The 26,291-nt window shown below is 46.0% G+C and overlaps 1 protein-coding gene across 2 annotated transcripts in view; it reads right to left on the bottom strand.

The window, feature by feature from the left end:
• Positions 1-4,042: 4,042 nt before the first annotated feature.
• The window catches only part of LOC134935233 (uncharacterized), a 65,960-nt gene continuing 43,711 nt past the window's right edge, over positions 4,043-26,291 (bottom strand). For both annotated transcript variants that reach the window (XM_063930423.1, XM_063930422.1), the window contains exons 7-9: positions 15,981-16,140; positions 7,718-7,835; positions 4,043-4,360 (exon numbers count right to left, since the gene is read on the bottom strand). In XM_063930423.1, coding sequence (XP_063786493.1) covers positions 4,258-4,360; positions 7,718-7,835; positions 15,981-16,140 — 381 coding nt within the window. In that variant the 3' untranslated portion in view covers positions 4,043-4,257. The remainder of the gene's footprint in view (positions 4,361-7,717; positions 7,836-15,980; positions 16,141-26,291) is intronic.

Raw genomic sequence — 26,291 nt, 5'->3', positions numbered from 1 at the left:
TCCGAGTTGTTCGCTCGTTATTTTTTTCTCGCAACAAAGCGATTAGTCGCTAATGCGCATGCGCAATGTCCGCAGTGCGACTGCGCCAAGTAAATTTGCTATGCAGTTAGGTATTTTACTCACGGCATTACGAGGTTTTTTCTTCGTTCTGGTGATCGTAATGTGATTGACAGGAAGTGGGTGTTTCTGGGCGGAAACTGGCCGTTTTTTGGGTGTGTGTGAAAAAACGCTACAGTTTCTGGGAAAAACGCGGGAGTGGCTGGAGAAACGGAGGAGTGTCTGGGCGAACGCTGGGTGTGTTTGTGACGTCAAACCAGGAACGAAACTGACTGAACTGATCGCAGATGCCGAGTAAGTCTGGAGCTACTCAGAAACTGCTAAGAAGTGTCTATTCGCAATTCTGCTAATCTTTCGTTCGCAATTTTGATAAGCTAAGATTCACTCCCAGTAGGCGGCGGCTTAGCGTGTGCAAAGCTGCTAAAAGCAGCTTGCGAGCGAACAACTCGGAATGACCCCCCATGTGCACTGCAGGGGAGGCAGATATAACATGTGCAGAAAGAGTTAGATTTGGGTGGGTTATTTTATTTCTGTGCACGGTAAATACTGGCTGCTTTATTTTTACACTGCAAATTAGATTGCAGATTGAACACACCCCACCCAAATCTAATAGGCCCTACACACATGCCGATTTGTTTGAAAGATATGAACGATCTCGTTCATAAATGAACGAGATCTCGTTCATATCTTTCAGTGTGGAGGCTCCAGCGATGAACGATGTGCGGCCACGCGCTCGTTCATCGCTGGTTCCCCGTCGGCTGTGCATGCAGGCCAATATGGACGATCTCGTCCATATTTGCCTCCACTTCAATGGAGCCGGGTGACGCGGGGAGTGAAGAAACTTCACTCCCCCCGTCACTGCCCCCCCGCCGCCGGGTCGCCCGTCGGATGTATCCGCCGTCGGGCAGCTCGGCGGCGGATCGGCATGTCTGTAGGGCCCTTAACTCTCTCTGCACATGTTATATCTGCCTCCCCTGCAGTGCACATGGTTTTGCCCAATTGCTATCAAAAATCCTGCTGCGATCAACTTGGAATTACCCCCACTGTGCGATATTTTAGTCAATATCGCTCATTTTACCCCTTCTGAGCGATATTGACTAAAATATCGCACAGTGTGTATACCGCAAATGGCGGCTGATGCGTGTTCTTGGGAGTGGCTAACGACTTCCTCTGTTGGCTGCACATGCAGGTCAATTTTGGCTATCTCGGCCAAAACTGCATGTACGGGTCAGCCACGGTATGATGTCAGCCACGGTATGATGTCACTGAGTAATACCAATTTTGAACCTCACAGTCCAGAACAATGTCCTGTCTACCAATTTTGTACCTTGTCTGCATGACTGTTACCAATGTGGATGCTCTGAGTCTCCTTATTGGCAGGGCCGGTTCTACACCTTGTGGCGCCCAGTGCAAAAGTTTCCACTAGCCCCCTACCCCTAGTGGTAAAACAGTTAGTGTCAAAAAATAGGGGTGTGGCTTCATAGGGGAGGGGCATAGCCACAGTTATGCCCCCAGTAGAAATGCCCCAAGTAGTTGTGCCCCCAGTTGATTTGCCCCCAGTAGCTATGCCCCCAGTAGCTGTGCCCCAGTAGATTTGCCCCAGTAGTTGTGCCCCCTATAGCTATGCCCCCAGTAGATTTGCCCCAGATGTAAGCTGACTATAAGGGGTCATTCCAAGTTGATCGCTAGCTGCCGTTGTTCGCAGCGCAGCGTTCAAGCTAAAAATCTGCATTTCTGCGTATGTGTATGGGCCGCAATGCGCACGCGCATCGTACAGGTACTAAGTCCATTGTGGTTGTGCACAGGCTCTAGCGAAGTTTTCCTTTCGCACTGGCGGCCGCAAGAAGATTGACAGGAAAGGGGCGTTTCTGGGTGTCAACTGACCGTTTTCAGGGAGTGTTTGCAAAAACGCAGGCAAGTCTGAAAAAACACAGGCGTGGCTGGGCGGGTGTATGACGTCAAATCCGGACACGAATAGGCTGAAGTGATCGCAAGCGCTGAGTAGGTTCAGAGCTACTCTGAAACTGCATAATCTTTTTTTTGCAGAGCTCGGCCGCACATGCGTTCGCACTTCTGCTAAGGTAAAATACACTCCCCAGCATCTATCCTTGTGTATCAATACCTACTTCCCTATAGATTGTAAGCATGCGAGCAGGGCCTTCCTACCTCTATGTCTGTCTGTTATTACCCAGTTTTGTTTTATAACTGTTGTTTTCAATTGTAAAGCGCAACAGAATTTGCTGCGCTATATAAGAAACTGTAAATACATAAATAAATAAATAAATAAATAAATAATACTACACAACAAATACACTGTCTTTATCAAGAGTAGATTATTGGTGTTTGCATGTTTATGCAGAATAGTTTTTGTCCATAATATCTTATCTTTAGGACTTTAAATATTTTGCTGTGTTTTTGCTGGTTGTGTTTATAAATCACACCAATAAAACATATTAAGTTTTGTTATAGGAAATATCAACAATTTTCTTGTCCTTCTTTTCTTGTATATATACTTTGCAACTCAACATGCCAGGTTTTGCCTTTAAAAAATATGCTGTTTTAAATACAGCTGGCAAAATTGTTACTTAAAATATTAACCCATAGTTCAATAGAAGATACAACATAAACTCCTTTCACTCCTAAAGTTGAGGTTAATACCACTTTCACACTGCACAAATAACCCGCCATATTTCTGGGTCGACACGGGTCAGCATGCGGTGTGAAAGTGCCATGGTCGAATTCCCGGGTCACCTGAACCGGTAATTCAACTCGGGAATAAAGCAGTGTTATTCCCGGGTTGAATACCTGGTCAGTGGCAGCGTGAATGGGTTCCCCGGTCGATGTGACCCAGGACTGGTTCACTAGGGAAAGGTGGCATGAAGATGAGCTCATCTCCCAGCGCCGATTCCCGCCCCCACTGCTGGCTCCATCCCCCCGCCGCTATGGCAACCGACCCGGTATATTGCTGGATCGGGAAGCCTGGCGTTAGGGTCCAATGCCGGATCTCACCCGGGAAGGACCCGTTTCCAATTCCCGGGTGGGATCCGGCATTGGCGATGTGAAAGGGGTATAAGACACAAATGCAACATTGTTATTATAAGTGGGATCCCTGATACAATATTTTATCCAAATACAACTGTATTTCTCTCAGTACAATTTGTAGAGTGATATGAGTGGGAAGTAAACAGCATAGGCAGTTACATTAAATCTTAGGATTTAACTTTGGATCCATAGATCTAGCAAGACAAATTAAACTGCTGCTAATATAAAAATGACAGATCACATTGCTAGCGCATTGGTATTCAGTGAGGACACTGTGAAAAGGAATTTACAGATTTTTTTAAAAACTGTCTTATAGACTGCTGACGAAACTACCTTACGCATTGTATAATTTTATTTAACATAGGCAGAACATGACAATTGCACATTTAGGGGCCTTTATCAAATATTAAAGTTATGGTAAAATAGTAAGTATCTCCAAGGACCGCAGCAGATACTACAAATGCAGCCTCCCCATAGAAATCTATAGGGGCTGCTTTCTAGCCTACTATACCTGCGGTGTGTAGGAATTGAAGGAATCACATTTGAGACCCATTCATTTCTTTTCCAGGAGCTGTGCACACTACTGCACATGTGTTGTCTGCTGGCCAAGCATGCGCTAGTACAAAGTGCCACGGAGGGATGAAGAAGTGAAGGTATTGCTTAGCGCCCAACTGAGAATCAGCCCCATTAACTCACAGTAGCTGCTTACCGCCTACAGTATGCATGTGCGAGTAGAAATCAACTATCATTACAAGCATATGTGCAACACTAGCACATGGCTAATTGAACTAGCCCATAGATTTTACAACCAAAATACATTATGATAAAGCATTATGACTCTCCAGCTTCAGTTAACCAGTTTAAAACTGTGAATTCTGCATGTTATTCCAGCACTCCTACCCAATGATGGTGGTTAAAAAAATACATAATTAAAAATGCCAACTTTGCTTATATATGATTTTCTTTAATTAGAAACAGATTTTCAACCAATACATATAGCCATCAATTGATGGAGGTCATATAACTTTAATGACAAATCTATAGAAATAAACAAATACATACAGTATAGCCGTGGTAACAAGGAATTTCTTTATAAAATTGTGAGTTTTAGCACATTCATTGACTTTAATTGATTCTGTAATATAAGACACTAGGCAACTAGTGTACCAAATCCAGGGAGGCTGCCATCGATGTTATACCACACAGGTTCTCGTTCCGCTGCATCTTTATATAACCATTATCTCCCCACCCCTTGCCCCAGCTGTGTGAACAAAACATAAATGAAAAATGTATTATTTTTACATAGCACTTAACTAAACAAACAGACAGAGAGCAAATACAGAAATTCAGAATATGGGATCATATTTCTCAATCTAGAAGTGATCCTTATAGGTCCATAGTTTTTATTAACAATTTGCTGCAAGACTAGAAGCTGATTTTAGTGTTTATGTGACAGAATAGGGTATTTACACATGCAAATGGTGCTGAGGTGTCCTGTGAAAGCTCACCATCATGTGTATTTTATACTGCATAATTAAAGGTAATTGGTGCACGTCTGTAAATGAATCCTTTACTGAGATGATGGCTGGACTGTCGTTATGTTGCTAATTTCTCAGTGGTGAAATGACAGACTGCATGGTTTCCCTGTGCGTTATATCTGTGTATGCAATATCCTATATAATAAAAGGCTAACGTTGTTCCTCATGCTCCTCTATGGGGGGAATTCTAATGTTCTGCATGCCGGCGCCCACTAGATGGCACCCGATGAAACACTATTCATGTGTTGCTGCGTTCGGGCGCGCACAGCCGCTGGTACTGACATTACGGCTATGTTGTTCCGTCATTCTGAGGGGCTGGTCACTAGCATTGTTTATAATTCAAACCAGAAATATGTAAAATTGTTTCTTAACATCCTAAATTATATGTCTAATGACCCTTCTGTGCATGTACTGAAACAGTGTGCGAGTCCCTATGTGACTCTACCAGGAGCCTTTGTATATAAAATCTGCCTGACACTCAGTAAAGCATTCCACATTCCCTCTGACTAACCCTAACAACAGGACTATCTTATCTTAGCAACATTGCAGACCCTGGACAATGCAATGCACTGGGGGCCCTATGCACCCATTAACGGGAATACATTAAAAAACAAAATCATAACTTACCCCTTCTGCGGTCCCGCACCTTCTCTCCACATGCTTCCATATAGTGAATGTCAGTCAGTACTCTGATTGGTGGATAGCTCCAGCCATCTACCAATCAGCATTCACTGGCTAGCTGCAGGCTGACAGGTAGAGAATACTGACTTGCTGCTCAGATTGTGTATAATTCACATTCAGAGCGCTGGGCAGCATTCTCTACCTGACTCCCTTGGAGCACTGGAGACACCAGCCCCCCCCCTTCCCCCACACATAGCAGTTTGGAAAGCTAATAAGTTCATATTAGAATAAAAAACACACTGAGAGTAATAAGAATTGACCCTGATTTAACTGAACATCATATTGGTATCAATTATCCTGACCTTGTGTGAAGTAATCTGATTACATTCATTGTGGCCCCATAAATTGCTGCTCATTTAGGGGTATATTCAATTGAAGTCGAAAACTGACGTCTGTCGAAAAGACGGCAGTTTTTGACTTTTTAAGTCGAATCCAGATTCGACCTATTCAATATATCCGTAAATTTTTCGACAAGTAGATAAATTCGACGATCCACATGCTTGTGTCGAAAACGGGGCCAAAACAGACAGGTTTTGGCCCCCTTTTCGACCATCTCAGTCCGACATCAAAAGATGTCGGACTGAGGTGCGGATCCAGAGGAGGAGAGGGGGAAGAGCCGCAGGGAGATGGGTGGACAGCCGGCAGGCATACAGGGGAGATCAGCGCTATAGTAGCGCTGCAGCAGGATGTCACACAGCCGCGCCGCTCACCGCAGCTTCCACCCAGCTCCAGCACGCTTGCTGGAGCCGGATGGACACTGCCGTGAGGTCGGGCGGCTGTGTGACATCCTCCTGCAGCGCTACTGTAGCGCTGATCTCCCCTGTATGCCCGCTGGCTGTCCCCGCTGGTCTCGCTGCAGCTCGCCCCCCCTCTCCTCCTCTGCATCCCTCATCTCAATTCGACTTGAAAAAGTCGAATTGAGATGAGATTGAATAGGGGTTGTCGGATCCATTCCGACAAATACATGTCGGAATGGATCCGACTTTAATTGAATATACCCCTTAATGTGTGGAACAGCCAGATTTACCCAATTTAACCACATGTGTAGCCCAAATGATTCCAGGCACTCTTAGTCATGTCTGAGCAGATATCTGCAAGTCTATAGCCCCCTCTGATCTTACCCCTACAATACAATCTGCTTTTCCTGGTGTCAGCTTTTCTAGTCCCACCCACGGCTCCATGAGCTATGAGGTTCAGTCCGACTGTGGGGACTTGTGTGTGGGGTAATCCCCGCTAATTGAATACCTCTGGCATGGCAATTAGCCACGGGATAACCAACCCCCACCCCGGCTAACTGGTCTAAGAAGTATGTGATTTTAGATAAGAGTCAATTACAGAGCATACAAAACTCATAATTGGTGAAAAAACAGTTCTATATATAATATTGTTCCTCTGATATTACATTTTGGCTTTATATATAATAAGCATAAATAGTGTTAAATAGAATTAGCACAAATAGTGTATTTTTGTGTATGAAATGTATGCTTAGTAAGACATTTGTAGAAGAGATTTTAAATTATTTTGAGTGGTATGTATATAGTTGTCCTATATAAAAGGGGATACATTATATCAATTGTTAAATAATGTAGCTATTATGGTATGTACACACGGTGCGATGCGCTGTATGGCCTGACATTGACTATTCGATGTGGCCGGAGCCCAGCCGCACTGATATAGTCAATGTTTGGCTGCCTGCACAGTCTATTTTACCTTGCGATGCCGAACCCGCAGGACAGCGCATCGGCATCAGAAGGAATATACACACAGTGCGATATGCACTATATTTTCTTACGACTTTGACTATATAGTTTAAATCATAAGAAAAATCGCACCGTATACAGGAGCGTTTTAAGAGAGGAGGAGGCCAATGTGCAGCCTTCTACATCAGGGGCCCCCTCCTCTCTGACCGATGCCAAGGTTTTAATACTTACCTCTCTGGCGTCCCCCAGCGGTGCCATCCTTCCCCGCAGCGGCAATAGAGTCTGAGCACAGACTCTATTGCGCATGCGCAAACCTCCAGGAACACGGTGCAGTGGCCATTTTCTGGAAAATGTTCCTATTGTGCATACGCAAAACTCCGGAAAAATGGCCGGTGTTTTCAGCAGGCACAATAGAGTTTGTTCCCCCTAGTGTTCAGACTCTATTGCGCTGCTGAGAAGGGATGGCTCTGATGGGGGACTCCAGAGAGGTAATTATTAAACAAATGGGTGCAGTGTATGCGGGGTGGGCCCCTCTGGACCCCAGGGCCTGTGTGCCCCGCACACACTGCATTCATTATAGATACACCAATGATCGTGTGTACACACCTTTAGAGCTTTCATGTTGACTAGCTGTTCTATAACATTGCATATTTGCTCTAAGAAGAGCTAATATTCTGTAGTTAGCATTAAGATACATACCTGTTTCTTATGATCCAGTAATCTATATCCTTATTCTCCTTGTCATCGTGCTCTGTGCCATATCCCACAATAATGACTGCATGATTTGGATTTTCAGTACATTTACCAGTAAAAACACCTGGTATAACAATGTATATTATTTGGATTACTATGAATTATTACTGTTACAACATATACCACACTGCTGTACAAAATGAGAACAGAACAACATCATGCATATACTGTAAATTCTATTATCTTCTTTGTCTGCCAGAGGTTTCTGGCTACCTAGTTTGCCACTGCACAACTGATGTGTGATGAAACCGAATGCGTCCCTTTCTTATCTTTAATACACACTACAATGTATGCATTGTACACTTTATATTTGTAGAAATCATTTTAAGCATTTCTCTGTCTGACAAGGCAAATACAATGAAAACAACTCTGGATTTACTGGTAGAAAATATAAATGAGCATATGCAAAATGAGAGACAAACTCAAAGAACGTTCATGCAACAATCAGTTCTAGTGTAAGAAACATTATAGATGAGAAGTAATAACTCCTTTTGCTGCACAGTTGCGTAGTCTCTGGATTGGAGCCAGTAACATAGCTCTAGGAGGGTGGGGGTGCCCTGAGATTGGGGAGGGCAGTCTAGGGCACTGGTATTGGCTGTGCGCTGCCTATAGCTTTATAGAGATACCACACTGTGTGTGCCAGTCCTTCTCCACCCCCTCCTGCACTTGTGCTGATTTACAAGCTGGCATCAGGGCTTATGTTCTGTCATTGATTGAAGTTGTCAGTTTCACAAGCCACAGGCGTTTTAGAGGGTCAGGAAGAGGGTGGTGAATATATATACATAGTGTCACAATTGGGATTTAATATGTTTGTGTTGTCGGACTAGGGTTGGAGCTTGGGAGTTGATGGAGAAGCTGCATGAAGAAAATTGGGCAGTTTGATAAAGCTTTTGCACGTGTGCAGAGTCAGGAATACTATAGGTATACTAGCAGATGCTGTGAGCAAAAGTCCAGAGGAAACGAGGACTGAACACTGTGTTGGCACCAAATAGCGGATACTGTATTGATACTGTGGTACTGGAACTGGACGTTGGACAGGTACTAGAGATTCAGGGGACTGAACTGGTTACCGCAGTATAATGGATAAGCAGGTATTGGAGATACAGAGAGAGCTGTGACTGATATCTGGAGTAGTGCAGGTGGTTTGTAACAAAACACAGAATGGATGTCAACGAGACTACGGCCGAACACAGGCAGATGCCAACTGTACTGTAACTATACTGGTACTGGTTGGGCTTTGGCTAGCCACTGGGCTGGAACTGATTTTACTTGATCTGGAGTCACTGGACTAGTATCGGTGAAATTTTGGTTGGACACCAGACTGGACTGGTGAGACTGTTTCTGGACACTGGGCTGGTACCAGTGAGATTCTGGCTAGACACCAGGTTGGTACCAGTGAGACTGGAGGGACATCAGGATTGTACTGGTGAGACACTGCCTGGAACTGAGAACAGCAATACAAGGCTTGAAGCAAAGACAAGTATCTTTGGCAGAAATTACATTGTGAAGAAACTGAGGAGCACATTCACGCGCCTCATGCTGTGGACTGTGAGATTTGTTGAACTGGCAGTTTGCCAGCACTCCAGAAAGTCCTTTTATAGGAGCTAGAACCTGTGGATTGGCCAGAATCACTGGAGAGACCAGGCCCGGGTTCATATTGGCTGTGCTATGGTCAGCTGACACAGGTAAGATGACAGAGGCAGATCCCGAAAAAAATTACAGATGGGGCACTATAAGTGGTTGGGCTATCAAGGAGGGGTGGAGTTAGAAGTGGAGTAGGTGTGACCAAGTATCAGTGGGTTTGACCAATTGTGTGAGGGGGTGTGGTCAAGTGCTTAATGTGAATATCTGCAGGCACCCTGTTCACCCTCCTTCCCTCCATACACAAACAGTGCAGGCACCCCCCCTCCTCCCTCCATACACAGACCGCGCAGGAACCCCCCTCCCCCCACACACAGACAGTGCAGGTACCCCCCCCCCTCCCTCCACACAGTGCAGGCACCTTGATCCCCCATTCAACACCTCCCCAGCAGCAGTCTCCCCTCCAAAGCAGCAGCCTAGCTTCCAGCTACTTCTCACTGCAATAGACAGCTCAGCTCCTCGGTTCTCCCTCCCAAGCAGCACCCGGCCTCTGTCCTCACCACTTGAGACTCCCAGTCCCCACCTCAGCAGCATGCGGCTCCTAACTTCCTGGGCCTTCTACCCTCACACAGCGCTCACCAGACACTGACAAAGAGAGTAGGGCCAGGCTTCTTCTTGCTTGCTTGCCTGCATCTGGGCGTCCTTGTGGTGTCTGCCTGGCTGGGAGTACATTGTCCCAGACCCCTCAGTGCGTGATGTCCCGGACCCTCAGCGGTGGTGCACAGTAACTTGGTGAGCTGGCGGTGCGCTGTCCCTCATTGGCAGTGGTGCGCTCTCCCTCAGCGGCGCGATGTCCGGACCCTCGGCGGCGATGTGCTGTAACTGGATGGGCTGGCGGTGCGCTGTCCCTCAGGGGCGGCGGTGGGGCTGAATCTGGGATGCTCCTGCTCGGCTCCTCTGGACTGCACGGTACTGCATGTCACATGTCTCCACGGAGCCAATCAGGAGGGACACTGGCCTGGAAATCATGCAGCAAGGTGGAGAAGCTAACAGGAGAGGGATACCAGTGTCGGGCGGGTGGGCGGCCATTATCTAACTGCGCAGTGTAAAAACGTGCCTTGGTGCCCCCCCTCCTAAATCTGCCACTGTAAGATGAGTATACCCATGCACCGGTGGGAGAGTCAACATGGAGAACGCCAGCAACACCCCCACATCCAGGATGCAGAAGCCAGCGAGCAGATCGTACACTAGCAGCTAAGCAGCAGTGAGAGCGACCAGCTGCTAATGGAGACCCGACATTGCATGGACAGTTAAGCAACAAGGTCTGTGCCTGGGGTTTCTGGAAGCCGTGACGTGTAGGAACAAGCAAGCACAAACAGATCAAAGGGTAAATGTAATAGAGTACTAAATAAATAGTTCTAAAAAAGTGTGTGTTTAGCACTAAACTCGCACATGTAATAGGGTGCGAGAACATGTAAACTCACATGTTTCTCATACTCCTGCAACTCGCATGGCCGAACATCACATACAGATGTTTTTCACATGGAAAACATACGACTTGGCCAATGTAATAGGGTGTGAGTTATAAACCTGCACAAAATTTATTAAAAAAATAAAAAAAAATTTCAAAAAACAGTTTGACTGGCAAGATTGACAGAAGCCTGTACATATCAGCAAAATCCATGCATGCTTTTGTGTATGAAAGTTGAGAAATAGTTACAAGAAAAAAAAAAAGAAAAAAAAAGGAAAACTACCAGACTGAGCCATTTGGTCTACACTGGTTCATATAAATCATTTGAGACATTGTCAGAGGAGTCAGGCCTGACTAAAGTAGATTATTGGTTTTACCTACAGGTTCGTCATTTTGCCTCATCTTTAGGGGGACCTATTATACTGGGCAAGGATTTGACTCCATTTGAAAAGATTTGTTCTCAAACACATGTTATATCTGGCACATACCAGAATTCTCCTAATGGAACTCCTACAACCCGCACTTCCAAGAATCCTGGGAAAAAGAACTTGCTTCCAGGGGAATCCAGATTTATTGGGAAAATGCCAGTACAACCAGTATGGAAGTAGTGGAGACTCAATATAAAATACTGTTTGTCACGATCCGGGTATCTGGACGCCATTACTTGCCTTTCAGATGTCTCCTCAGGCTGGCTCAGCGTTCCAGGGCCGGATCTCATCTGTGTCTACACTCTGCATATCCCTCCTGTCACTCTGAGATGCTGTCATAGCGGCGCCATGTTTGAATCTAGCATGGCGTCTCCCGTCCTCCGCGGCCTCCGCCGCCGCTCCTGTGTTCCAGTATGCAGGTTGTCAGAGTGGTGCCCCATGCCTGCCGCGGCCTCTGCTGTCATCCATGTGTCTCAGTGTGCAGTTGTCAGTCTGACGTCTCCTGTCCTCCGCGGCCGGCGCCGCCATTGCTGCTGTATTTCCACATAGTTTTCCAAACCAACTTTCCCTCCAAGTACTAACATGGGCGCAGCCATGTTGGTTCCAGTCACGGGTTCAATCTCCACCAATCCGCTGCGCTGTGGAATCTGCATAATTGGTCAGCCAATGCCTGCCTTGCAGCAGGTATAAGTATCCTGTGCCTGAACCAGGAAATGGTCAGTGCTTTGATTGTCAAACCTAGTTCCAGTCTCTCTCTCCTGTGGTTGTTTCTCCAGGTTCCAGCTCCTGTCTCCAGCATCCACTACGAGACCCGCACCTGCCTTCCATCCTGCGGTGCAGCCTGACTCTGCAGTCCTCCGTGGCTATTCCAGCTTCCAGCTATTAACCCATCTGCTTCCAGCGGTCAGCTGCCAGCAGTATCCAGTTTCCTTAAAGTGCCGGTGTTGTTCCAGCGGATCCCTACTTCTAGCAGTATCCACAACCACCGGTAACCTCTTTTCAACTCTTCTGTTTCCACGCTCCCTAGCATCTTACAGTATCCACTCCGTGTCTTCATCACCTGGCTGGTTCTATCCAGCATCCACTCCGTGTCTTCATCACCTGGCTGATTCCATTCAGCATCCACTCCGTGTCTTTACCATCTGGCTGGTTCCATCCAGTATCTACAACAGTCTATTCAAGTTACCAGCTTTATCTAATACATCTACTGGCGTGTTCCTCGGCTACCTTCACTACTACAGCCAGGCATAGTAAGGTTATTCCATCAAAGGACTCTAACATCTGTTCCTCAACCTACCAGTGCTCTGTGATACCTTCTACGGTTATAGTGATCCAGGAACTGTATTATTTGCCACTGATTATTATCAACTGTGAATACTGTTGTTTGAATACGGAGCCTGTTAATAAAGCTTTTATTGACTTTTAACCTGGTTGTCATGGTCACACCTTCGGGTAATCCTTCTACACTTACATGTCCAGGGGTCTGATTAAACCTCCCAAGTTTAATTTAATTTCAGCCCCTACAACTGAGGCTTCCTCCTGTCAGCCTAAACCCTCAGTTGTGACACTGTTGAGATTGAACCAATGCCTAACTATTCTACATAAGTTCTATCAAGGCATGTCCCCTCTTTGCTGGAGATGCCGTCAGGAACAGGGCTCACTGCTTCATATTTGGTGGGATTGCCTTTTGATTTTACCATACTGGAATAGAATTAGACAATTAGCTGCAGAGTTATTGGGCTTACCTGTCCAGATGGGACCTAATGTTTGGTTATTATCCCATTCAGACATAATTGTATCTAAATATAAAAAGTCCTTACTAAGGCACATGAATAATGCAGCTAAAGCTGTACTTCCAGTGCGCTGGCGCCCGACTTCTCCACCTATTGGGTGGAATTGTTGCAAGCGTATGAACTTTTACATGGCTGTGGATGATATCTATTATCCTACCCCTGAGAAGCACACCACCTATGTGGCTGTATGGATCAGATTGTTGGAGTTTAAATTTACTTCCTCCTAGGAGGCCTTGGTACCCATAGACCCTGAATGATTGATATTGATAGCTTTTGATATTGTTTTGGATAGTGATGATGATATTCCTGTAAACTTTTTTTAATTCCAACTTTCATTGTTTTTTTTGACCGTTTTGAGAAATTCCAGCACTTAGGAACACCTGCCAGGTGGAAAATCCCTCTTCTTGTCTTCCTCCCGCTCTTTGACATCTCTTTAAGTAGGCCTTCCTTTAGGTAGATGTTCAATTGTTCCATTATGTCATTGTGCTTTTGACAGTAGTTTTTGTTGTTGTTGTTGATGTCTGTTTTGATTATTGTCTATGGGGGTCATTCCGACCCGTTCACACGCTGCTGTTTGTCGCAGCGGTGCGAACGGGTTGGTTCTGTTTATGCACTGCGGCCAGATTGCACAGGCGCATCGTTGCCCGGCGACAGCCATCGCCGGGCAGCGACACCGCTAACGACAAAAGCGGTCGCCGTAAGAAGATTGACAGGAGGAAGGCGTTCCGGGGCATCAACTGACCATTTTCCGGGAGTGGTTCGGCGAACGCAGGCGTGTCCAAGCGTTTGGACGGCGGATGTCTGACGTCAATTCCGGGACCTGCATCGCTGGAACGATCGCACAGGGTAAGTAACTCATACCCTGGTCTACTTCTGCACAAAACTTTTTTTTGCATAGCAGGGCTGCACAAGCGATCGCAGCCTTGCTATGCAAAAATCCACTCCCCCATAGGCAGCGTCTAGTTGATCGCACGGGCAGCAAAAAGTTGCTACGTGCGATCAACTCGGAATGACCCCCTATGTGATATGACATTCTTTCTTGTAATTTCTTTACATTATTTTCTATATTTGATCTGTGTACTGATTTTCTGTTCTGAAAACGATTCTTGAAAATAAAGAATTTATTAAAATCAAACAGAAAAAAACGACGTAGGGTCCCCCCAAAAAAGCATAACCAGCCCATGGCTGAAATATTCAGCACCCATAACTAGTCAGCCCAGGCCAGGGATTCCCGGGGAAGTTGGTACCTCCCAATAAAGGGGTCCCCCCTCCTCCAGGGCACCCAAGGCCTGGGCTGAAGCCTATCCCCGACACGCCTGGGCAGTGGGTGCTGACTGGATAGCATTCTGTTTATGTTAGATAAATATTGTCGAGTGACCTCAATTAACCTTGCGGTCAGCAGTAGACCACTGGTTCCCACCACAGACTTCAGTGGGGATTTTATCCCCATTATAGTCTATAAGCTCCGCTTGAGTGACAGGCCAGGAGCACACAGCCATGATGTGGTACTCCCTGATTGGCTGGTGGGTCTCCAAGTGACAGAAGTCTTGAGGAGGCCCGGTATTCGGGAAAAAGGGATCCATGTGTATACGTAAGTGTGCATGTATGTTTAATTAAAGCTATACTGTCACGGTGTGCATGTCTTGTCTTTATTGGAATATTTTTTTTACAGGTGGAACTACAGGTACCAGCAGGACCCTTAATCATACTTGCCAACCTGACCCTCTCCATGAGGGAGAAAATGCTCTGTTCCTGGACTTTCCTGGTAATGTATGATTGCTATCACCTGCGGTGAGCTAGTTAATTGATAAGAAAGGTGTTTCACCACAGGTGATGGCAATCATACATTACCAGGAAAGTCCAGGAACAGAGCATTTTCTCCCTCATGGAGAGGGTCAGGTAGGCAAGTATGCCCTTAATGCCCCCCATGCTGGTACTTGTGGTTCTACACGTACCAGCATGCGGAGGAGGCTTGCTGGGACCTGGAGTTCCACAAGTAAAGGACAATATTATTCTTAATTTATTTTACACATTGGCTATCAGACCAGCACCCACCAGCAACGGGTGCTGGGGACAGCCTCGAGCTTCAGCCTTAGCCCTTGGGTGCCTGGAGGGGGGGAGGAGCTTTATTGAGGGTCCCCTAGGGAACCACGGCCAGGGCTGACTAGTTAGGAGAGTGATGTGGGACCAATATAAATGTGTCCTCCGGCTGTGGCATTACCCCCCTTGCTAGTGGAGCCCGGTGCTGGTTTAAAAAATATAGGGGACCCCTACGTCTTTTTTTACCCGTGTTTTTGGAACCAGGACCGGTCCAAGAGCCCGGTGCTGGTTGTTAAAATACGAGTGACCCCTATTCAATTTTTTCCCTGTATTTTAGAAACTAGGACTGGCTCAAAGAGTCCTGGCTGGTTATGCTTTGGGGGAGGGGGAGCTGCATGTCTTTTTTTTTTTTTTTTAACTGTTTTAGTACTTTTACAGAAAGAAGCATGCACAGATCTCATGCTTCCATCAAACTCGCCAGCAGGAGGCTGGACTATTTATTGGAGAGATTTTGGCAATGTTTTAGGTGAGAATTATAAACTTGTACCCCATTACGTTGCCCGAGTTGTATATTTGCAATGGCAATACATCTGGATACAAGTTTTGCCATTGTGAGTTTTGAGATTGCCGGAAACATGCGAGTTTGCATGTTCCCGCACTCTTTTGTATTGGTCAAGGTTGCAAAATGTATGAGGTTAGCGCCAAATTTGCACATTGATACAAACTTACAACCTATTACATCCCGCCGCAAGTGTTGTTTACAGTGAAATTAAATAAAAAAATAGAACCTTCTCACAAGAGCCATAAGCATATGAATGGGCTTTTCTTGAGCCTCACAGAAGTAGGTCAACAAAGTAAATCAAGGGTATCATTTTCTCTTACACAATGTAACTTACCATTTTTGTACAAGTGAAACTGATCACTTGCATCAATTCCAACTACAATTGGTCCATCAAGTGCCACAGATGATGCCATACTGTCTTCCCCAGGCAAAGCGTAATACTTGGTCACATTAAACTTGATTGCATCATCTGGTTTGTATAGACAGTTGAATTGCTGAGTAAGATAACATGGAAAACACGTTTTTGATCAACTAACATATTTTCATCAAGATTTTTAGCTCTGTGGATTAATCCACAGAGATCAAACAGTTTGTGCATGAAAATAAGATGTCCAGCAATGGCAGATGTAGTACGTTTGCTTGAGAATGAAACTTTAGGGATCCTCTAACTACATAAAGTATATTTGTCCTGTAATGCCAACTGCATCATATTGTTATATACGTTATTTTATGTGTCAGGCTTTACTGGGTTAAAATTGCAAAACTAATACATGCAAAATCTACTAAAGTGGGTTTGGGAGGAATACGCACTAAAATACACTATAACCTTTGTCCATTATGAGACAAAATACTGTAAAAGAAAAAAGCCAGATTTTGTGATTTCCTCTCAATTCCAAAACCCTGGAGATAAAGCAACTGTTGGTTTCTACAGGAAATCATTCAAGGTATATTGTTAATTTTCTTATGTTTGTTAAAAACTCTGACACTTAATTTATGGAGTTTCTGCAAACACTACTTTTGTTCTATTCAGCAGCGACAGACAGACAGAGACAGACAGACAGAAACATCACCCCCAAATACTCACTATCTGTCACTCAATCTGCTTCCATATCCTCACTAACACTACCATCCTAAGGGGTCTATTCAGACCCGGATGCATCCGCGCTTTTGTATGCAGCGGCTGTTTCCAACGGTTTTGCGCACGAGCACCAACCACACTGCATTTGCGTGACCCTTCACCATGCGGCCGCAAGGTGATTGTTAGTGGTGGTCATGGGGGGGGACGTTGCCGCTGTGTTTTGCGGCCTTGCCCTATGCTAGGTGGCCCCCAGCATGTGCGTAGATGGACGTAGATCTTGCTGAATAACCCCCCAAATCCATTGCGGCACATGTGCAGTGCAATGATGCATACTCAGTAGAGAAAACATTGGCCTTTGTGAAAACGGGATCGGGTCTCTAGGTCGACAGTACCTAGGTCGACAGTGTCTAGGTCGACCACTATTGGTCAACAGTAACTAGGTCGACAGGGTTTCTAGGTCGACAGGGTCTCTAGGTAGACAGGGTCAAGGTCGACAGGTCAAAAGGTCGACATGAGTTTTTCACTATTTTTTTCTTTTTTTGAAGCTTTTCATACTTAACGATCCACGTGGACTACGACTGGAATGGTAATCTGTGCCGAGCGAAGCGGTAGCGGAGCGATGCTCCTTGCCTGAAGCATGGCGAGCGAAGCGAGCCATGTGAGGGGACACTGTGCACTAATTGGGGTTCCCGGTCACTCTACGAAGAAAACGACACAAACCCCCCATTAAAAACTTATGTCGACCTTTTGACCTGTCGACCTAGACTGTGTCGGCCTAAAGACCCTGTCGACATAGAGACCCTGTCGACCTAGTTACTGTCGACCAATAGTGGTCGACCTAGACACTGTTGACCTAGTTACTATCTACCTTCCATACCACACTCTGTGAAAACATGGCCATTACATACACCTCTGAATCAGGGACAGTACTTGGATGAATTTGCCTGTTACTTTTAGTGTTTTGTGTTTTTCGTGTTTTGTGTTTTGGTTTTGGATTCGGGTCCGCGGTCGTGTTTTGGATTTGGACGCGTTTTGGCAAAACCACCCTTTCGGGTTTTGGATTCGGATGCGTTTTGGATTTGGGTGATTTTTTTAAAAAAACTCAAAAACAGCTAAAATCATAGAATTGGGGGGTAATTTTGATCCTATAGTATTATTAAGCTCAATAACCATAATTTCCACTCATTTCCAGTCTATTCTGAACACCTCACAATATTAATTTTAGTCCTAAAATTTGCACCAAGGTCGCTGGATGACTAAGCCAAGCGACACAAGTGGGTGGCACAAACACCTGGCCCATCTAGGAGTAGCACTGCAGTGTCAGACAGGATGGCACTTAAAAAAATAGTCCCCATACAGCACATGATGCAAAGATAAATAAAAAAAGAGGTGCAAGATGGAATTGTCCTTGGGCCCTCCCACCCACCCTTATGTTGTATAAACAGGACATGCACACTTTAACAAACCAATCATTTCAGCGACAGGGTCTGCCACACGCCTGTGGCTGAAATGACTGGTTGGTTTGGGCCCCCACCAAAAAAGAAGCAATCAATCTCTCCTTGCACAAACTGGCTCTACAGAGGCAAGATGTCCACCTCATCCTCAGATTCCTCACCCCTTTCATCCTCCTCCTCACAGAGTATTAATTCGTCCCCACTGGAATCCACCATCACAGGTCCCTGTGTACTTTCTGGAAGCAATTGCTGGTAAATGTCTCCACGGAGGAATTTAAAATTAATTTTGATGAACATCATCTTCTCCACATTTTCTGGAAGTAACCTCCTACGCCGATCGCTGACAAGGTGACCGGCTGAACTAAACACTCTTTCGGAATACACACTGGAGGGGGGGGGGGGGCAACTTAGGTAAAATAAAGCCAGTTTGTGCAAGGGCCTCCAAATTGCCTCTTTTTCCTGGCAGTATATGTACGGACTGTCTGACATGCCTACTTGGATGCTGTCACTCATATAATCCTCCACCATTCTTTCAATGGTGACAGAATCATATGCAGTGACAGTAGACATGTCAGTAATCGTTGGCAGGTCCTTCAGTCCGGACCACATGTCAGCACTTGCTCCTGACTGCCCTGCATCAACGCCAGCAGGTGGTTTTGGAAATTTGATCCTTTTCCTGGCAGCTCCAGTGGCGGTAGAAAATGAAGGAGGAGCTGTTGGTGGGTCACGTTCCGCTTGACTTAACAATTGTCTCAACAGCAGGTCTTTAAACATCTGCAGACTTGTGTCTGCCGGAAAGAGAGATACAGCGTAGGCTTTAAACCTAGGATCGAGCACGGTGACCAAAATGTAGTGCTATGATTTCAGCAGATTGACCACCCGTGAATCCTGGTTAAGCGAATGAAGGGCTCCATCCACAAGTCCCACATGCCTAGCGGAATTGCTCCATTTTAGCTCCTACTTCAATCTCTCCAGCTGCTTCTGCAAAAGCCTGATGAGGGGAATGACCTGACTTAGGCTGGCAGTGTCTGAACTGACTTCACGTGTGGCAAGTTCAAAGGGTTGGAGAACATTGCACAACATGGAAATCATTCTCCACTGCGCTTGAGTCAGCTGCATTACCCCTCCTTTGCCTATATCGTAGGCAGATGTATAGGCTTGAAGGCCTTTTGCTGCTCCTCCATCCTCTGAAGCATATAGAGGGTTGAATTCCACCTCGTTACCACCTCTTGCTTCAGCTGATGGCAGGGCATGTTCAGGAGTGTTTGTTGGTGCTCCAGTCTTCGGCATGCGGTGGCTGAATGCCGAAAGTGGCCCACAATTTTTCGGGCCACCGACAGCATCTCCTGCACGCCCCTGTCGTTTTTCAAAAAATTATGCACCACCAAATTAATTGTATGTGCAAAACATGGGACGTGCTGGAATTTGTCCACATGTAATGCACGCACAATATTGGTGGCGTTGTCAGATATCACAAATCCCCAGGAGAGTCCAATTGGGGTAAGCCATTCTGCGATGATGTTCCTCAGTTTCCGTAAGAGGTTGTCAGCTGTGTGCCTCTTATGGAAAGCGGTGATACAAAGCGTAGCCTGCCTAGGAATGAGTTGGCGTTTGCGAGATGCTGCTACTGGTGCCGCCGCTGTTGTTGCTGCGGGAGGCCATACATCTACCCAGTGGGCTGTCACAGTCATATAGTCCTTAGTCTGCCCTGCTCCACTTGTCCACATATCCGTGGTTAAGTGGACAGTGGGTACAACTGCATTTTTTAGGACACTGAGGATACTTTTTCTGACGTCTGTGTACATTCTCAGTATTGCCTGCCTAGAGAAGTGGAACCTAGATGGGATTTGGTACCAGGGACACATTACCTCAAGCAATTCTCTAAGTCCCTGTGAACTAACGGTGGATACCGGACGAACGTCTAACACCACCATAGTTGTCAAGGCCTGAGTTATCCGCTTTGCAACAGGATGACTGCTGTGATATTTCATCTTCCTCGCAAAGGACTGTTGAACAGTCAATTGCTTAATGGAAGTAGTACAAGTGGTCTTCCGACTTCCCCTCTGGGATGACGATCGACTCCCAGCAGCAACAACAGCAGCGCCAGCAGCAGTAGGCGTTCCACTCAAGGATCCATCGGAGGAATCCCAGTTAGGAGAGGACTCGTCAGTCTTGCCAGTGACATGGCCTGCAGGACTATTGGCGTTCCTGTCTAAGGAGGAAATTGACATTGAGGGAGTTGGTGGTGTGGTTTGCAGGAGCTTGGGTACAAGAGGAAGAAGGGATTTAGTTGTCAGTAGTGATGAGCGGGTTCGGTTCCTCGGGATCCGAACCCTCCCGAACTTCATCCATTTTACACGGTTCTGAGGCAGACTCGAATCTTCCCGCCTTGCTCGGTTAAGCAGAACGCCCCCGAACGTCATCATCCCGCTGTCGGATTCTCGCGAGATTCGGATTCTATTTAAGGAGCCGCGCGTCGCTGCCATTTTCACTCGTGCTTTGGAGATGGTAGCGAGAGGACGTGGCTGCGTTCTCTCAGTTTCTGTGTTCAGTGTGCTGCAAATATCTGTGCTCAGTGTGCTGCAAATATCTGTGCTCAGTGTGCTTGCAAATATCTGTGCTCAGTGTGATGAAAATATCTACGTTCTCTGCCTGAAAAACGCTCCATATCTGTGCTGCATTGTAGTATATAGTAGGAGGACAGTGCAGAATTTTGCTGTGACCACCAGTATATATATAGCAGTACGGTACAGTAGTCCATTGCTCTACCTCTGTGTCGTCAAGTATACTATGCATCCATACCTGTGCTGCATTTTAGTTGTGCGCAGTATATAGTAAGAGGACAGTGCAGAATTTTGCTGTGACCACCAGTATATATATATAGCAGTATGGTACTGTAGTCCATTGCTCTACCTCTGTGTCATCACGTATACTATGCATCCATACCGGGTGGTCTTCTGTTTGCCGGCGGTCGGGCTCCCGGCGCTCAGTATACCGGCGCCGGGAGCCCGACAGCCGGCATACCGACACTTATTTTCCCTCGTGGGGGTCCACGACCCCCATAGAGGGAGAATAAAATAGTGTGGCGCGCGTAGCGCGCCACCGTGCCCGTAGCGTGGCGAGCGCAGCGAGCCCGCAAGGGGCTCATTTGCGCTCGCCAAGCTGTCGGTAAGCCGTCGGTCGGGCTCCCGGCGCCGCTATGCTGGTCGCCGGGAGCCCGACCGCCGGCCAGCCGTAGTGAACCCTCCATACCTGTGCTGCATTTTAGTTGTGCGCAGTATATAGTAGGAGGACAGTGCAGAATTTTGCTGTGACCACCAGTATATATATAGCAGTACGGTGCAGTAGTCCATTGCTCTACCTCTGTGTCGTCAAGTATACTATGCATCCATACCTGTGCTGCATTTTAGTTGTGCGCAGTATATAGTAGGAGGACAGTGCAGAATTTTGCTGACCACCAGTTTATATATAGCAGTACGGTACAGTAGTCCATTGCTCTACCTCTGTGTCGTCAAGTATACTATGCATCCATACCTGTGCTGCATTTTAGTTGTGCGCAGTATATATTAGGAGGACAGTGCAGAATTTTGCTGACCACTAGTATATATATAGCAGTACGGTACAGTAGTCCATTGCTCTACCTCTGTGTCGTCAAGTATACTATGCATCCGTAACTGTGCTGCATTTTAGTTGTGCGCAGTATATAGTAGGAGGACAGTGCAGAATTTTGCTGACCACCAGTATATATATAGCAGTACGGTACAGTAGTCCACTGCTCTACCTCTGTCGTCAAGTATACTATGCATCCATACCTGTGCTGCATTTTAGTTGTGCGCAGTATATTTTAGGAGGACAGTGCAGAATTTTGCTGACCACCAGTATATATATAGCAGTACGGTACAGTAGTCCATTGCTCTACCTCTGTGTCGTCAAGTATACTATGCATCCATACCTGTGCTGCATTTTAGTTGTGCGCAGTATATAGTAGGAGGACAGTGCAGAATTTTGCTGACCACCAGTATATATATAGCAGTATGGTACAGTAGTCCACTGCTCTACCTCTGTGTCATCAAGTATACTATGCATCCATACCTGTGCTGCATTTTAGTTGTGCGCAGTATATAGTAGGAGGACAGTGCAGAATTTTGCTGTGACCACCAGTATATATATAGCAGTACGGTACAGTAGTCCATTGCTCTACCTCTGTGTCATCAAGTATACTATGCATCCATACCTGTGCTGCATTTTAGTTGTGCGCAGTATATAGTAGGAGGACAGTGCAGAATTTTCCTGACCACTAGTATATATATAGCAGTATGGTACAGTAGTCCACTGCTCTACCTCTGTGTCGTCAAGTATACTATGCATCCATACCTGTGCTGCATTTTAGTTGTGCGCAGTATATAGTAGGAGGACAGTGCAGAATTTTGCTGACCACCAGTATATATATAGCAGTACGGTACAGTAGTCCATTGCTCTACCTCTGTGTCGTCAAGTATACTATGCATCCATACCTGTGCTGCATTTTAGTTGTGCGCAGTATATAGTAGGAGGACAGTGCAGAATTTTGCTGACCACCAGTATATATATAGCAGTACGGTACAGTAGTCCACTGCTCTACCTCTGTGTCGTCAAGTATACTATGTATCCATACCTGTGCTGCACTTTAGTTGTGCGCAGTATATAGTAGGAGGACAGTGCAGAATTTTGCTGTGACCACCAGTATATATATAGCAGTACGGTACAGTAGTCCATTGCTCTACCTCTGTGTCATCAAGTATACTATGCATCCATACCTGTGCTGCATTTTAGTTGTGCGCAGTATATAGTAGGAGGACAGTGCAGAATTTTGCTGACCACCAGTATATATATAGCAGTACGGTACAGTAGTCCACTGCTCTACCTCTGTGTCGTCAAGTATACTATGCATCCATACCTGTACTGCATTTTAGTTGTGCGCAGTATATAGTAGGAGGACAGTGCAGAATTTTGCTGTGACCACCAGTATATATATATAGCAGTATGGTACTGTAGTCCATTGCTCTACCTGTGTCGTCAAGTATACTATGCATCCATACCTGTGCTGCATTTTAGTTGTGCGCAGTATATAGTAGGAGGACAGTGCAGAATTCTGCTGACCACCAGTATATATATATAGCAGTACGGTACAGTAGTCCACTGCTCTACCTCTGTGTCATCAAGTATACTACAAAAGTTCAGTAAAATGACCCAAAAATCAAAATTAAAAGCATCTGATGAGAAGCGTAAACTTGCCAATATGCCATTTACGACACGGAGTGGCAAGGAACGGCTGAGGCCCTGGCCTATGTTCATGGCTAGTGGTTCAGATTCACATGAGGATGGAAGCACTCATCCTTTCGCTAGAAAACTGCAGTGCCACTCCTAGATGGGCCAGGTGTTTGTGTCGGCCACTTGGGTCGCTTAGCTTAGTCACACAGCTACCTCATTGCACCTCTTTTTTCTTTGCATCATGTGCTGTTTGGGGACTATTTTTTAAATCTGCCATCCTGTCTGACACTGCAGTGCTACTCCTAGATGGGCCTGGTGTTTGTGTCGGCCACTTGGGTCGCTTAGCTTAGTCACACAGCTTCCTCATTGCACCTCTTTTTTCTTTGCATCATGTGCTGTTTGGGGACTATTTTTTAAATCTGCCATCCTGTTTGACACTGCAGTGCCACTCCTAGATGGGCCAGGTGTTTGTGTCGGCCACTTGGGTCGCTTAGCTTAGTCACACAGCTACCTCATTGCACCTCTTTTTTTCTTTGCATCATGTGCTGTTTGGGGACTATTTTTTAAATCTGCCATCCTGTCTGACACTGCAGAGCCACTCCTAGATGGGCCAGGTGTTTGTGTCGGCCACTTGGGTCGCTTAGCTTAGCCATCCAGCGACCTTGGTGCACCTCTTTTTTTCTTTGCATCATGTGCTGTTTGGGGACTATTTTTTTTAAATCTGCCATCCTGTCTGACACTGCAGTGCCACTCCTAGATGGGCCAGGTGTTTGTGTCGGCCACTTGGGTCGCTTAGCTTAGCCATCCAGCGACCTTGGTGCACCTCTTTTTTTCTTTGCATCATGTGCTGTTTGGGGACTATTTTTTAAATCTGCCATCCTGTCTGACACTGCAGTGCCACTCCTAGATGGGCCAGGTGTTTGTGTCGGCCACTTGGGTCACTTAGCTTAGTCATCCAGCGACCTCGGTGCAAATTTTAGGATTAAAAATAATATTGTGAGGTGTTCAGAATAGACTGGAAATGAGTGGAAATTATGGTTATTGAGGTTAATAATACTATGGGATCAAAATGACCCCCAAATTCTATGATTTAAGCTGTTTTTGAGGGGTTTTTGTAAAAAAAAACACCCGAATCCAAAACACACCCGAATCCGACAAAAACATTTTCAGGGAGGTTTTGCCAAAATGCGTCCGAATCCAAAACACGGCCGCGGAACCGAATCCAAAACCAAAACACAAAACCCGAAAAATTTCCGGTGCACATCACTAGTTGTCATTGGACTGCTTCCGCTGTTAACCAAAGTTTTTGAACTTGTCAATGACTTCTGATGAATGCGCTCCAGGTGAGGTATAAAGGAGGATGTTCCTAGGTGGTTAACGTCCTTACCCCTACTTATTACGGCTTGACAAAGGCAACACACGGCTTGACACCTGTTGTCCGCATTTCTGTTGAAATAATTCCACACCGAAGAGGTGATTTTTTTTGTATTTTGACCAGGCATGTCAATGGCCTCATTCATCCCATGGACAACAGGTGTTCCCCCGGGTGCCTGACTTAAACAAACCACATCACCATCAGAATCCTCCTCGTCAACTTCCTCCTCAGCGCCAGCAACACCCATATCCTCATCCTGGTGTACTTCAACAGTGACATCTTCAATTTGAATATCAGGAACTGAACTATGAGTGCTCCTTCCAGCACTTGCAGGGGGCGTGCAAATGGTGGAAGGAGCCACCTCTTCCCGTCCAGTGTTGGGGAGGTCAGGCATCGCACCCGCCGAAACATTTGGACTCTCCTTGGGGATTTGTGATTTAGAACGCACAATTCTTTGCTGTGCTTTTGCCAGCTTAACTCTTTTCATTTTTCTAGCAGGAGGATGAGTGCTTCCATCGTCATGTGAAGCTGAACCACTAGTCATGAGGAACATAGGAGAGGGCCTTAGCCGTTCCTTGCCACTCTGTGTCGTAAATGGCATATTGGCAAGTTAACGCTTCTCCTCAGACGATTTTAATTTAGATTTTTGGGTCATTTTACTGAACTTTTGATTTTTGGATTTTACATGCTCTTTACTATGACATTGGGCATCGGCCTTGGCAGACGACGTTGATGGCATTTCATTGTCTCTGTCGTGACTAGTGGCAGCAGCTTCAGCACTAGGTGGAAGTGGATCTTGATCTTTCCCTATTTTACCGGTCAAATTTTTGTTCTACATTTTTTAATGTGTGGAATTATATGCCAGTAATATATCTGGAATTAGACGGCAGTAATGTCTGGAATTAGATACCACTAGATAGATACCAGATACCACTGTGACTGGAATGATGATGACCTATGCACAGTGACAGGACACTACCACAGCATCCTACAGCAGCAAGATGCAGCACAAGACACTGAACACTGACCAGTGATACTGAGCACTGATGATACTACTGAGCACTGATACTGAGCAGCAGGGGCGGATCCAGAAGAAAATGATAGGGGGGGCACCATGGAAGGGGCAAGTACATTTGCGTGCGGCTTCGGTGCATGTGAGGTGGCGCTTCTTATATAATGCCCACAGTTGTAGCGCTCATTATGCAATGTCCACTGTACTGGTAGGGCCCCTTATATAGACCCCATAGTAGTGGTGCCCCCTTATGCAATGCTCGTATTGCCCCCAGTAGTAATGTTGCCTGTAGTAATGCCCCCAGTCATTTAGCGCCCTAGTAGTTATGCCCCCAGTGGTAATGCCCCTGCAGTTATGACCCCAGTAGTTTACCCCCGCCCCCTTTAGTTTAGCCTCCCAGTGGTAATGCCCCCAGTAGTTTGCCTGCTTGTAGTTTAGCCACCAGTAGAAATTCCCCCCTGTAGTTTGCCCCATTG

Source organism: Pseudophryne corroboree, chromosome 6, assembly GCF_028390025.1.
Source record: "Pseudophryne corroboree isolate aPseCor3 chromosome 6, aPseCor3.hap2, whole genome shotgun sequence".
Lineage (NCBI taxonomy): Eukaryota > Metazoa > Chordata > Amphibia > Anura > Myobatrachidae > Pseudophryne > Pseudophryne corroboree.
This window is presented reverse-complemented; position numbering and strand designations above follow the sequence as displayed.